Source organism: Delphinapterus leucas, chromosome 14, assembly GCF_059928025.1.
Source record: "Delphinapterus leucas isolate spDelLeu-1000000601 "Yukka" chromosome 14, BTC_Dleu_Yukka2, whole genome shotgun sequence".
In the NCBI taxonomy this organism is placed as follows: domain Eukaryota; kingdom Metazoa; phylum Chordata; class Mammalia; order Artiodactyla; family Monodontidae; genus Delphinapterus; species Delphinapterus leucas.
Genome location: NC_143142.1, coordinates 63,099,431 through 63,113,592, shown reverse-complemented (window position 1 = coordinate 63,113,592; position 14,162 = coordinate 63,099,431). Strand labels below are relative to the sequence as shown.

The 14,162-nt window shown below is 43.6% G+C and overlaps 1 protein-coding gene across 2 annotated transcripts in view; it reads right to left on the bottom strand.

The window, feature by feature from the left end:
* KATNAL2 (katanin catalytic subunit A1 like 2) overlaps positions 1-12,701 on the bottom strand; it is a 39,719-nt gene extending 27,018 nt beyond the window's left edge. The window contains exons 1-7 of one of the 2 annotated variants that reach the window (XM_089895150.1): positions 12,535-12,701; positions 11,188-11,230; positions 7,379-7,496; positions 6,162-6,260; positions 3,913-4,011; positions 3,626-3,703; positions 675-773 (exon numbers count right to left, since the gene is read on the bottom strand). In XM_089895150.1, coding sequence (XP_089751276.1) covers positions 675-773; positions 3,626-3,703; positions 3,913-4,011; positions 6,162-6,260; positions 7,379-7,496; positions 11,188-11,230; positions 12,535-12,607 — 609 coding nt within the window. In that variant the 5' untranslated portion in view covers positions 12,608-12,701. The remainder of the gene's footprint in view (positions 1-674; positions 774-3,625; positions 3,704-3,912; positions 4,012-6,161; positions 6,261-7,378; positions 7,497-11,187; positions 11,231-12,534) is intronic. The other variant, XM_089895151.1, reaches the window with a different exon arrangement.
* Positions 12,702-14,162: the final 1,461 nt, after the last annotated feature.

The following is a 14,162-nucleotide window of genomic DNA, read 5'->3' as shown; positions in this document are numbered from 1 at the left end:
ACAGAATTGCAAACAAATAAATGATTGTCATTCTAAGGCACTAAGTGTTGGGGTGGTCTGTTATACAGCAAAAGCCATGTGGTACACTGACCTTCTCATCACCACTGCTGTAAACCAAACATGAAGAGTCTTGTTTTTCTATTTTTCTTCCTATTTAGTGAGCCACTCTGCACAAAAATTTGTCAGGAATAAGCTGAGCACAGCCCTATGGCTCTATTGGCCAGCGCCCTGGAAGGGGCTGTCTAGTCTTTACAACCAGCTGAAAGCAAAGCCCCCAGTGATGGGGGTGTTGGGGGCAGGGGGAAGATCTATGCAAACAAAGTCAGATGCTCTCTCTTATGGCAGGTATTTCTACTCTAAATATTTTTAGGGAGGCAGGCTGATTTGAACCTATAGTAACTGACAAATCATATATACTATAGAGTCTTAGATCTTAAATTACCTCTTAGAGCAGACACCTGCCTTCAACCAATATGTAACATGATTTCAAATTGCCTAGAATGGACTGAGCCTTGGTGCTCCAGTGTTGACAAAATATTGTGACACAGGCAAAAAGTTAATTTGTGGACAGAAAAGCACCCTGTCATTCTCTTCCTGATGGGTATATGACATATAGCTTGTCCAATGGATAATGAACAGAAATCTCTCCCAAGAGGCTTCCTTCCCGTCCTTACCCTTATAGGATACACAACAGCTTCTTTGACTAACTGCTTGGCTGCATCGAGTCCAATAATGTCATTCCACTTTATGTTTGGATTATGGAGATAAATGTCCTGCAATGCACATTTGATCATTTTGTTAAAACTAATGTTCTCCTCCACAGCTGTAATAAACATTGGAGCAGCAGAATACCTGACTTACAATAGGACATAAAGTGCTTGTGATAAACACTTTTCATATTAGATACATGTGTATATATACACATTGTAATCTGAGGCTAGTTCACCAAAGGGATGTCATGAAAATATTCAGTGATATTCCCTGAAGAAGACATTGCTGATATAATATGGTACTTTTAGGGTAAAAAAAAAAATCTTCTAATGAGGGACTATACCTGTCTTCGGCCAATAGCAAACCATGCTGATTTACAACCGTAATCAAAGAAGCTACAGAATATGCCTACAAATTACATTAGCTTTTACTCTGAAACATAGTTCCTAGCCGTTGCCTGCCCTCTCTCTTGCTCCTTGATCTCAAAAACACTTTCTTAATTTGCTGCCTAAAAGAGATAATGCTCCTCTGAAACCAATTTCTCTTTTTCCCCAGTGATTGCTCCCTACTTCCATCAGGAGCAATTGCTTCTACAAAATCCAAGGAAGCCAACAACCAAGCGAAAGTCTTCCCGTCACATAGCAGAGCCCTGTAGCAATCAATTAAGGTAGCTTTTACTGATACTAATTTACAGTTTCCAAACTTCAATTTCGCTAGATGCTCAGAACAGTCACTCGGGGGCCTTTCTCAGTAGGAGCTGTTTTGGGCAAGCTGAATGTCTAGAGTGTTACAGCCAAAAACAAAACAAAACAAAACAAAACAAAAAACCCACCTCTTTTCCAAAGTCATTCTGAGTGACTACAGAACAATCTGGAAACTACTTTTATATTTATTTAATTTTTAAATAAGTAATACATGTACATGGTTCAAAAATATACAAACATATTTTTTAAATTCTGGTGAGATGTTATACCTCCACTTCTGTCCCCCATCCTCCCAGTTCCCTTCACCAGAAGTGACAAATTTTATTAGAGAAACTATTTATGCAGGTGATTTTCATGGTGTATAATATGTATGATCCATTCCTGGGTGAGCTGACAAAGGTCTCAGTCTTCCAAAATCTTGGGAGGACCACCCTGTCTTTAAAGGACCACGCACTCATTCTTATTACCACACTTTCTTAGGAAAAGCTTGGCACACAGTGGGGATTCAACTACCCTGGAGTTCAAGGCATCCATAGATAATAGCAGTATTCCTTGCCTTCTTCTAGAGTTGACATTGAATTCCATGTGGTACGGTTTAGGTTCCCAGTAGGAAGTCCCTCCTTATATCAATCAAAAGTTCTCAAGACTCAGCAGGACTGCCTCAGGAGGTGGTGAGCTCCCATCCCTGTCAGCATTCAAGCAGGGTCTACACGACTGCCTCCCACTGTACTGTGGGAAGGGTTCCAAATGGAATCCTTTCAGGCCACTTCTACTCTACAACTTTATTATCACTAGTCCTGGTATCCTTTTGCAAAAACACTAACAAGACTATTGATTTGGGGGTATAAAAATATTTTTCTCTGCTCTCTTATGCATCCTAATTACCACAGCCTGGCTCAATCCCTCATCCTCTCACTGGCAATAACTTCAGAGCTGGTCTTCCTATCTCCATGTCTTTGATAGCCTTCCACACTGTCATTAGAACAAACTGTCTAAAAGTACATTTGATTGCCCCATTCTCCTGATGGATGACTTTCAAAGATTCCCAGTCTCCCACAGACTGACTCCAGCCCTGGGTCCTGTTCGCAGCACCCTTACATGCAGGAACCCTGGCCTCTCTCTCCAGCCCATCTCCCACCATTCCTTGCGTCCCAGGTGGCTCCTGAGAAGCACTGCACAAGCGCTACAATTTCACAGGTCTGCACCTCTGCCCAGAACGCCTCCCCCCACCCTCTTCTACTCTTTTTTCACGTGGCTGTTTCCTGCGTATCTTCTTCCCTAACACTTTCCCCACTCCTTGGCGCAACAATACCCATCCGTTATGCTCCCAAAGTGCACCTTGCCCGTGGGACGAGAAACCCTTATGGGCAAGGACTGTGTTGAGTCGTTCACCTTTGTGTTTCCAGCCACCAGCACATGCCTGACACATCAGAGGCGTGCAGGGGACAAATGCTGGGCTGAAAGGAGACCTGGGGGACCTTAATGACCTCAGAGCAGCTGTAAAGTTCTTGCATCATTTTAAACATCTCTCTGAGCCTGTCTAGGTTTCAGTCTTTCATTAAATACGAGATCACTGGAAATTAGAAAAACCTCCTATAACTCAGGAATCTATTCTATTCCCAAGGAACTTGCCCAAAGTCACACAGCTAGAAAGAGGAGGATCTAGGAATCAAATCCAGGTCAACCTATTCCACAGCCTGTGTCGTTAACCATTAGACTTCACTGTCTTTAGGTCCTGGGGGCCAATCTTGAAAAATCAGTAGTTTGGATGGTAAGATCCTTCCTACTAATCTGTTTCTTCATGAAAATTTCCAATTAGGAAATCAGACTCCCAACATCTCTATTTCTAGGCTTCGACTGTTTAAACAAGACGCAGACGTGCTCTTTCCTTCTCTGAGAGGCTTTCTTTCCTTAAGTCTTAGCTCGGCTCTAAACCCTTTCACCTGTCCCTTCCACTCTAAGTCTTTTTCTCTTTGGGTTTTCCTGGCCTCTATAGTGAGATGGTGGGCTTTTTATATTGTAATTTTACGATTCTATAATTTATTCATCATGCATTATTGTGCCTCTAAACAATATGAGTGCCTTTGCAAGTGGGGGCACTTTATAAATAAATGATTATATTTATTGTTATTAATAAAAGAAGCAGCCCACAATGCTCCAGGAGCCCCAATCCGCCTCCGTAAATTTGTGAACTGAATATCAGATCTTACCCGGCTCACCACGGCTGCCAATTCTCGCATCTCACTGTTCATGCCAATAAATGCACTCAGAGGTTTCAACAATCGTTCCTGACGATGGGAATAGAAAGCCTAACGTTACAATATTACTTCATCACTTGGGAAGAAAATCAGAGCACGGATCTCCAGGACACAAATGGTGGCAGGTTGCTATGAACTTTAACTTGATCTCAAGGTTTCTCTGGACTCAAAATTATATTCTCAAAGTTCATCTGGATTTTGGCAGTTTGTAAGATGAGTGTCCCATCTTAGCCACTTACTGAAGGGTCTGGGTTACAGTCGAAGCTGTTCAAGCCAAGTTTGCTGGTTGCTCCTTTTATGGCATCTGTGAGCAGCCCTCGGAAGTCAATGATTTGGCCCTGAAAGGGAGTAACAGTTATTGAAACGGCTATTGAAACATGAGGGGAGACTAACCTTAATAGCTCAGTTTCATTAAATTAAGACACATTTATGTGCCTTGGTATGTAGTGCAAACTTAAAGTCTCAAAAAGAAACTGCACTAATAATGAACAAGATGATTTCATCAAGTTGGGGCACTCTAGGAAAAAGAAACAAGTTATAAAGAAATTCTTCAGAATGGAGTTGGTTTGGATAAAATTCCCAAGCATTTGTCAGTTCCTGACACACCATCTGCTTCCTACATGTCTACTTCCCCTGTATTGTCTTGTCCTTTTTAAACATTCCACACGCAGGAAGACTTCACTGGCACAAGAATATTGATAGCTCCTATTTATGGACTACACTGTACATTTACCACTCAGGAGACTGCCTGGCACAAAACAGGTGTGCAAGGTACTTGTGAGGATTATTTCCAATCCTTCTAACACTTCTGCTAGTCGGGTGTGGCATCCTAGTTTCACAGATGTGGAGGTAAGGCCAGAGAAGTTAAATGATCTGCCCAGGGCCACACAGCTAACAAGTGACTTAAGACCAGGTTTCAAACCCAGATATCTGTCTCCCCTATCCATACTCCTTCTGTCTCCCCTAGAGGCAGAATGAAAAAGCAAGGATGCCTGTAAAAAATAAAAGACAGTAACAGTAGCCAACATTTACTGAGTGTTTATTATGTGCTGGGTGTAAGACTAAGGCACTCCATTCATTATGACCTTGGAAGTGGGCACTATGATTATTTCCATTTCACAGATGAGAGAAATGACGCTTGGAGAGATTAAACAACTTGCCCAAGATTCACAGCCAGGAAGGCCTGACCTGGGCTTTGAACCTAGGCAGGCTGACTCCAAAGCTAGTGCCTTTGGAAACAGCACATCTACAAAATTTGCACGGGGGCCTGGGAATCATGAAGCTAGGGGCTCTGAGATGGCGATGAAAAACCCATTTTGGAGATAGGCCCCTGACCATATGCCCTCATTCAGCTTATGAAATGCTAGGGAGAAAACCGTCCACAGTTTACCCTGAGGACATTTCTGCTGCAAAGAGAATTTATAGCCAGATTCTTTCAAAGGTTAAGTGCTGGGTTAAATAGCCCCTTCCTTGACCTGATCAGAAACATCCATCCACATTAACATGAGACGTTCATGAGAGCATTGCTGGGCACACAAGTGACCAGAAACGTGACATGGGTAGTGACGGTGAGCAGGGAAGTATTTCTCCATGGGCAGCAGTGATTCGAATGTGTCACCTCCAGGAATCACCCATATAATTGAGGCCCTAACAGGAGCCAGTTCTGGCCCATGAAGCGGCTCCCCTTGATTTCAGGGAGATGCTCCCAGTTCCCCTCCAGACACACACACCCAGAGTTTGGTTTGCCTGAGAAGAGCTGGCCAGAGGTAAGTCAGCAGTCCCGTACGATCAAAGAAAGAAAGATGACTCAATGATATTCAACCCTGAAAAGTTATAATCAAGAGAAACACGTTGGTGTCGATGCTGCTTTTTATTTCCAAGTGACCCATTTTTACCTACCTTTGGCCTACAACTACCCAATATGGGCCTTTTCTGTTTGAGAGACTGTTATTTACGAATCAGGACAAGAGGTTCATTAGGAAAGGGGTAAATATCTATTGAGGACAAGATCAGCCTTATATCAACTGAGGTTTCCTGGTTCACATGAAATTACATTCAAGCCTGGAGCCATATCTCCAAGGAGAAAGGAACACTGCTAGTCAACTCCTACTGACAGGGCAGAAAAGAATGAGTGCGAGGCCACAACTCCTTTAGGTAATGCAGAGCACTTTGTTACTGTCATCACAGAATTTTTAAGCTGAAAGGAACATTAGAAGCCATCTCTTCCAAACCCAGCAATTTACAAATGGGAAACGGAGCCCCTTGGAGATGGGGCCGTTCATTCAAGTCCATCCACCCAGGAGGGAGATCCAGACCAGCACCTCAGGGTCTCATCCTCAGCCACTCCCTTCCCAATTCACCCCACAGCCAACCTTTGATCATCACATATTACCTTTCCTCTTTGACAAATATAACACTTAAAATTTTTCATTTTCAAAAAGAAAAGGGAATTCCCCCATTTAGCGTTCAGTTCATGAGTCCCACTTACTTTTGGTGGGCGGATGTTTTCTTCTCCACTGCCTTTGTTGATTCCAGATATACTTAAGCCAAAGTCAGCACTCTCCTTATGAGTGTGATTGACAAGCTCCTGGAGAAAGAGGAAGACAGTGAAAAGTCAGCTGTGGAAAGCAACTTCGAGATGCTGGCTGCAGCTGCCCGTCCCGTCGTCCCACACCATTCTGCAAACGGGGACTCCCACGTGTGATTCAACCTCTTCTGTGCACACCCAACAAGATGAATAAACTCTGCCTGTGCCAGGAAGGAGGAGCTGTCCCAGGAAGCCATGGGCTCTGAGAGCACAAGCAGTGGAGGAAATGGCTGAGCCTCCACCCATGCCCACTCACTGGCCTGTCTTTGCTCCTCGGACCAGAGGTATTTGTGGGCAGGGGCGGCAGAGTTTGGAGATGCAACATAGTCGACAGTTAGCCAGCCTCCTGTGGGATTCATCCTGCCCCCCTTCACCTCCCCTCCCCCTGAGCCAGTTTGCGATGGCCAGGACCACACAACCTCCTTGCAGGTGAGAGATACCTTTCGACCAACTGAGTTCTGTGATGATGCCTCTCTAACCCGCCAGACCGCTTTGACATGCATTCTTTCATTCCTCTTCACCATTTCCATTAGTTCTCTTTCCTTTGAAACCTGGTATGTTTTGTCCTAAACCAGAAGGTTCTTGGCAAGGATTTCACCCGCCTGCTGGGCTCTCTCCTCTTGCTACCCATCTCTTTCCCCAGAAAGTCCAGTGTGGAGGTCTGGGGTGGTGACCCACCATGTGCGCCTTGGAGAAACCCAGCAGGAGACTGTGAGGCCCAGCCACACCCAAGACTACACTGGCCTACACTTCGGACCCCAGGGACACGCTTCAGGACAGGTAGAGCTGGCACCTACGGTTTCCTCAAGCGGGAGGATTGTGCTTCGTGAGGACCAGGCCCTCCTGCTCTGACTGGGCCTAGGACTCACCCCTCAAGGCCTGTCACCCAGCACTCAGACCAACGGAAAGCTTGTGGGGAGGAAGAAGTCCTCCTTCCAAGTGAAGAAACGTTAGGAAGCCCGGGGATCTGCCCGTCCTTTTAACCCAGTGTGCTGGAAGAAAATCTACAATTTAACAAAATCAAATTGTGCTCAATAAACAAATAAATGTGACTTTTTTCTTGGGGCTGTTTCTCAGCCACCTGCAATTTTACCAACGTCAAGTAAAGCCGGCCCGACCTGTTTAGGATGCTCCCTGTGGAGGGGCTTGGCGCCCCCTGGCTTCCCCACCGTGGTTTTGGACCGTGGCCTCTGCTGGCTGATCTTGGGAAGATTTTGACAACTGTCGCTCGTCGCTCTAGAGGAGGGAACAAAGACCGTGGTGGAAGTCCTTTTAACTGAATTCGAGGCAGCTAAACACCCGGCATAGTGCAGTTCTGGAAAGATCTGCAGATGCAAGTCTGTCTGCACCGTCCTCCCACTCTGCCCAGCCCAGCCCTGTCCCTCTTTAGTCTATCCAGGTTCCTCCAAGACTGGGCTAGAGGGTCCACTTCCTCCTGGAGGTCCCCGACACCCTCTCTTCATTTCCCCTTCACACCACATGGCTTCTACAGATAGCTTTCTATCCCTAAGAACACACTGCTCTACAAGCATTCTTCCGACGTTTCTTCCCACCTTCCTTAAACAACAGCACTCAGACCAGGGGAAGGGTGCGGGGCAGGAAGGGGTCCTCCTGCTGAAATTAAGAAACGTTAGGAAGTCCTGGGCATCTGTCCATCGTCTCAATCCATCGTGCTGGGTGCACCCTGCCTACTGCCTTTCAAGCCGCGCACTGCCAGCATCAAAAGTGGCTTGGGGAAAGGAGGCAAAGTTCCCTCATCTCTGCTGTCACATATCATTCACATTTGCAGAACAAATTTTCACCAAATATTGTTCACTTGAGGCAAAATGAACTGATGGGGCTGGAAGTCCTAGTGGTAGCTAACTCCGGTGGAGACGGGGAGCCTTGAATGCAAGGGGGCCCGCCCGGGGGTGGGACTTGTGGTGGTTCAAAGAGTATGCATGCATTTGACTGTGTTTATGTCATACATCAATTCAAAGGTAAAATAAACCTGTCACTATGTCCGCATAAGTAGACACGGAATATTTTCAGGTAGGCGACGAAATCCAGAGAGAGGCAGGGTGTGCTCGCAGGGCAGAACATGAGCTCCCCCATGGGAAGTTGTTTGGTTCTCGTCCCTCACGTGAGGAGCGTTTACAGGACGTTCGCTAGAAGTATTTCTCCCCATGTTCTAAGTGGTCTCACAGAGCTGCTATTTCAACCCCACTTTTTTTGTAGGAAAGAAAAAGTTGCTGGTGTCTAATATAAACGCATATGTATTTGGCCAGCAAGACCACCCACGCCAATACCACACCAGTGTCCGCACGTGGTGATCCCAGTGTTGGGCCCTCTGGGGTGAGTGTCATAAGACGTGGACAATTGGCGGTTTCTCAGGGCATTTGTCTTTCATCTGTAACCAAGGAACAAGAATGTCTGTCCCTTAGGCATTTTGCTGGCACAAAAATCAACTATCTATGAAATGAGTGCCAAGCATTGTACAAGTACAAACCCTATGAGTAGCATTGATTTAAATGAAGGAGACATACACACACACACACACACACACACACATATACGTGATATATATATAAAACGTGCCTAAACATCCTTGTGAGGCTGGCGAAGAACCGGGAGTCATTTTCCCACTTTGATTTCCCATTGGAGGTAACTGATTCACAGATTTGCTTTGACATGACCAAAGACAAGTGCACTAATGTACAAGCAATGCAATTCATTTCCAGTCAGCTCTAAGGATTGTAAAATTCTTCTGAATATGAAACCAAATTCACCCTGCTTTAACTTTAGTCACCAGTCCTTGGTGTGCCCTATGGAATTCTGCAAAGAAGGTCCAATCCCTCTTTAGAAAGTGAAGACTGCCACCGTGTTGTTCTAGGCGCCCACCCCCACCCCAAGTCTTCTGTTCTTCAAGCTAAACACCTCCAGTTGCTCCAAGCACTCCTAAGGTCACCTGGCTCCCAGAGTCGTCCTCATCCTGGTCATCTTCCCTTTGTTCACTGTTATCTGACTGGAATAGAGTCACTTCCTACATTTTGGACGCTGTGTTTCTATTGATGAGGCCCGAGACCACATTAGCAATCACATTATACTGTTGACTCACACTGCATCTTCTGTCACTCAGATTTCTAGGTCTCAGATTTTGTAATAATGGAGCTATTTGTTGTGAATCTTTGATTAGACCTTAAACATTATTTCATTACAGTTCATCTTGCTATTTTGGACCCGTCTCCTAATTTGTCAAGATCTTTTGGCATCCTAATTCTGTCATTCATCACACAAGGTAACCTTTCCTCCTTTGGGTCATCTGCAAATCTGTAAAGTCGGAGCTTGCTCTCTGGTGTGAGATGCAGGAATTAGGAAAAAGCACTTTCATTTGTTAATAACCAGTCTCATGACACAACCTCTCATTTCAATAACTATTTTAAGTAGAAAATTATACACAAACACCATGCATCACTTTTCTAGTTATCCTTCCTGACGCCAACCATTTGCCATCCAACCTCGATGGTTGCCATGTACAAACAGCTACCCAGAGAGGGGCTGAAGAAGCCCCCAGCTGTCCGATGCCACCATGCTCCAGCCCTAAAGGGAGGCAAAGGGCTCCAGGGACATTCACTCACAGAACGTTCTGCCAGGTAAGGAATGCTGAGGAAGTTCCAGACATGAATGTGTGGCTGAAAAGCAATCAGAATCCAAATGCGCTCCAAAGCTGCCTCTTAAAATGCTGCTCACTATTTCTGTTCCCAAGTAGTTATCATTTATTACCAGAGTCTGACTAGCTTTATGGAAACCATAAATAAAAGAAGAACACTTTGGTCAAAACAGTAAACCTGTTCCTAAAGAATCGCACAAAGCAAAGGTAGCCTCAGGCTGAGTATCACCGTGAGTATCATCAGGAAGCAGGCTCAGGCTCCACGGCTCTTCTATAAGCGATGTCAAACACCTTCGCTCATAAAAGGTGAGGTGTCTCAGTCCCTTCCTTCTTAGGCTGCAGACAAGGGACTGGAGTCACAGAGCAGAGAGCCTAGTGGGATTCGCGGAATTCACAACACTTCTTGATGGCCTAATGAGTTGCTTATTATGATCACAATCTAAGTTTACTCCTTTCAATTGCATTCTAAGATTTTAAAAAATGTTGTTCACTGCCTGAGTGGTTGTGTGGCCCCTGCCGGAAGCCCACTTCCACCTTCCCCTGAGGTCTGGGCTTTATTGTAATACCACAGGCCTTGATGCCCCAAAGCTGTGCCGTCCGGGGCATTTCTGAACAGGCTCCGACAACAGGGATGTGGTCTGGAGTGAAGAGAGGAATGGGATGGACACTGAGGCAAGACTGGGGGCCTGCGTCAACCCAGGACGGTCAAGAGACAGAGGGGCTCTAATCAGATACCCCAAGTGCCAGATGAGACTTGGATTTGAGAAGCTGGAGAAAAAAATATAAGGTGAGCATGAGAAAAGGAGAGGAAAAGGTAGATCTGATTCCCTTCAGACAGTCAGGACATGTGATCTGGAGTGCACAAAGAAATGACAGGTACGATATGAAAAGGGAAAATTATATTTCTTGGGTGCTTACTATGTGGCAGGAACTCACTATGTGTCAGGCTCCTGCTCCAAGCTTGTAAGTGGCAGAGCTGGGAGCTGAACATGGGTCTTTTAATCTCTGAGGTCCATACTTTTCATACCACCCAGCCTAGAAAGACAGAGCATCAGTGGACGCAATTCTTTGTGGTAAAACCAGAGAACCAACAGACGTTGGTCCATGTCCTGAACATCTGTAACATGAGGGGAACCCGTGGCTGGGTCCACCAAGGTCACAGGACCAGTCTGGTATTGCTGGTAGGCAGACATGGAGCTGCACTAGAGAATCCTCTGGAAACAGATCCCACAAACTCCTAGAGTTGAGTTGGTCAAGATGAATTACCATTTACTTTACCTTCTGGTCTTCCCTCCACTTCTTTGTGGTAAATTATTCTCTGCTGTGGCAAAACAAATATTGGGAGGAAAAGGAAAGATTTAATTTTTAAGAGAAAGCGATTTTTCAGGTATGTTTTTCCTTTTACATTGTTCTTAAAATTTGTGCTACATCCATAAACTCTAAGCTATTCTCATCCAGAGAGGAGTGGAATTACCTACCGGCAAAGAGAAAGAAGCCCATGCTTCCCAAGCATTTCCACACAAGGACCCCGAAGACCTCAGATATTAAACATGTTGGAGAACACAGACTCAGTGGCACCTCCAATGTGGGCTAGCTTTATAGTTACCATTTTATTAAGTTTTCATGAACTTGACACCATTTTGCTGTGGTCCCTGGGACACCAGGATGATTGCATGAGCCTGGCAGGGAACACTTACCAGTCTATTCTGCCTGTTTACCTTAAAAAAACAGACATTGTGTCCAATATCCCAGGAGAGTGTGGTTCCAAGCTAGAACTAGCATTCTAGGTATCATGTCAATAACAGTCCTGGTGGCCCATTGGTTAGGAGTCAGTGCATTTTCTGCCAAAACCCAGATCCAACAACCAGCCAAGGATGTGGAGCTTTGAACCCTGCATTGGAAGGGAGCTCAGATAAAACACCACCCTCTCAGAACACCTCCAGCTCTGAGATTCAGTGCTGGCTATTTTTAATTGATATTCCTCTTGGTTTCCTGGTCCCCACATGAAATGTTAAAGTCTGTGGCTTAACAAGTGCCTTGTAAACAGGACAATGATCTCCCTTGGTTTATAATTACTTCCCCCCACTTACAGACTTCTAAGTCAATGTCACTACAAAACACAGGGCCCTAACTTTAGATCTTTCCTCCAGCCAGCCTCCTTGACTGTTAACCTATACTGGGTCTTTGCATTATATTGATCATTATCTGGATTGATGGCTTCCAAAAGCATTTCATTATCTATACATGAGCTATTAGCCTCACCAATACTCATTTTCATGTTATTTTCAAGATGGATAATAGGTCTTCCCAACAAGAAAAAAGTCTTCTGTCACTTATTGTCTTCCAACAGCTCTTTTCATCTCTAAAGAAATGAAAGTAATGCTGATCTTCTAAAAAGTACCTGTGACACACTGGGGTTTTGCTTTCACTGCCCTAAATCATACAGTCCTCAAACAAATGCCAAAGTGACAAAAGGGACGTCAATGTCCAGATGTCATGTTTAAATTGTCTGCACTGGAACTAAGAGAGGCTACACAATCCTTCTGGTCTATTCCTTCAGTGTAGGGTGGGGGACATCATCTATCTGGAAATAAAATGAGGAAGAAACACGAAACGTAAAGATACCTGTGTCTGATGCCTTTTTGACAATTTTGGGGTATTTCTGAAATTTTACAAAATAATAGCTCTCATATTCCATCAAAATAGTTTCAAGATCAACGTTGTCACAAACTTCAAAACGTCGTAACCCCAGTTTAGTTTCTTGCTCCAAAGCATTGGCTGCATCAATATATCTGGCCATTTCATAGAAGAAAGAAAAAATTAACTCTAGGTAAAAAGAATAAAGGCAAACAGGTATCATAAGTCCAAGGAGACTCAATACAAATAGTAAGCTTATATTAAAGAGTATATCAAATGAAAACTAGAATACATGGGGTTTGCCTGTAGAGAAAGAAGCCCCACATAGGTTAAGTATATCCAAATATTGTCTTTCAAAACATTTTGGAAGTACTTAAAAGTCAAATAACTAGATCAACTAAGAAAATGTCTTGTAATTTACTTTTACTCATTTTTAGCCAAAGATGATTATTTGCCCAACTTGATTACTTCTTTATTTACCAGTATTCATTTTAGGTCACATTTGACAATTGGTAAAACCCCAATTCAACCCCAACAGGCAAGATTTGCCATCACTAAGGCAACTCAAAAGAATATGTCATGTGCTCTAAAGGGAATTCCAAAAATATGTTGATCAATATCACCGAGGAAATTTAGTATAAGAAGACGTCATCTACTTGGATGTATTGTATTTCTGATAATTTCTTCATCAGTCACAGATTATACTACCAGGTGCCTCTGCATTCATGTAGTGTCATCTCCAGAGGTTTCTCACTCATTTTTAACGTGGTCAGTTGTAAGGCCATCTGACTTAAGTGGTCTTAGTAATGAAGGCAAGCTCCTTGTCTCACAATCCTCTGAAAGTGGAAAAACACGCTGGTTTTAATCTGAGTCCCTAACTTCTTTTAAAACCAAAAATTCTCTCCTGAAAAATGTGCAATATGCACAAATTAGCATACAATTCCAGGAGCTCATCCAAGGACCTCAGATTAAAAATTCTCATTGCAGTTAGAGTTCTTTCTTTTTGATTTCAAATCTGGGAAGGTAGAGGAGAAAACTTTTTTTTATTATGCTTCCTTCCCTGTCCCAGATTCAGATCAGTTAGAAGACTGGACTTCCTTGAAAGAGGTTGCCGTGGCTATTTCCAATGACCTTGCTAATTTTAAAGAATTTGCAAACATCAATTGACTGTAGTCTGTCAGCTTCTATACTTATTAATGGCTCACCACGCTTCTACCCGATGTCTTAATCACCATTTTACAGAGAGAAAAACTAAATACATTTTTATTAATAATTTTTGTTTAGTATGATGTAATACATGTTCATTTAAGAAAACACTAGAAAATACAGATGAGTCAAAAGAACATTCCACTACTCAGAGATAATGACTGTTAACATTTTCTCTTTCCAAACATTTTTTAAATGATTAAAAACACATATACTTACATATATGCACTTGTTTAAAAAAAAAAAAAAAAAAGGTGGGAACCTACACTATAGATTGCTTGTATATATAAAGATTGCTTTTATTGTCAGCAATATAAAGATTGCTGACATCACATTACATTCTGAACTCTTCCCAGGATCATAGGGGGTTTTTTTGTTCTTTTGGGGGCGAGTCTTTTTTTTTTTTAACA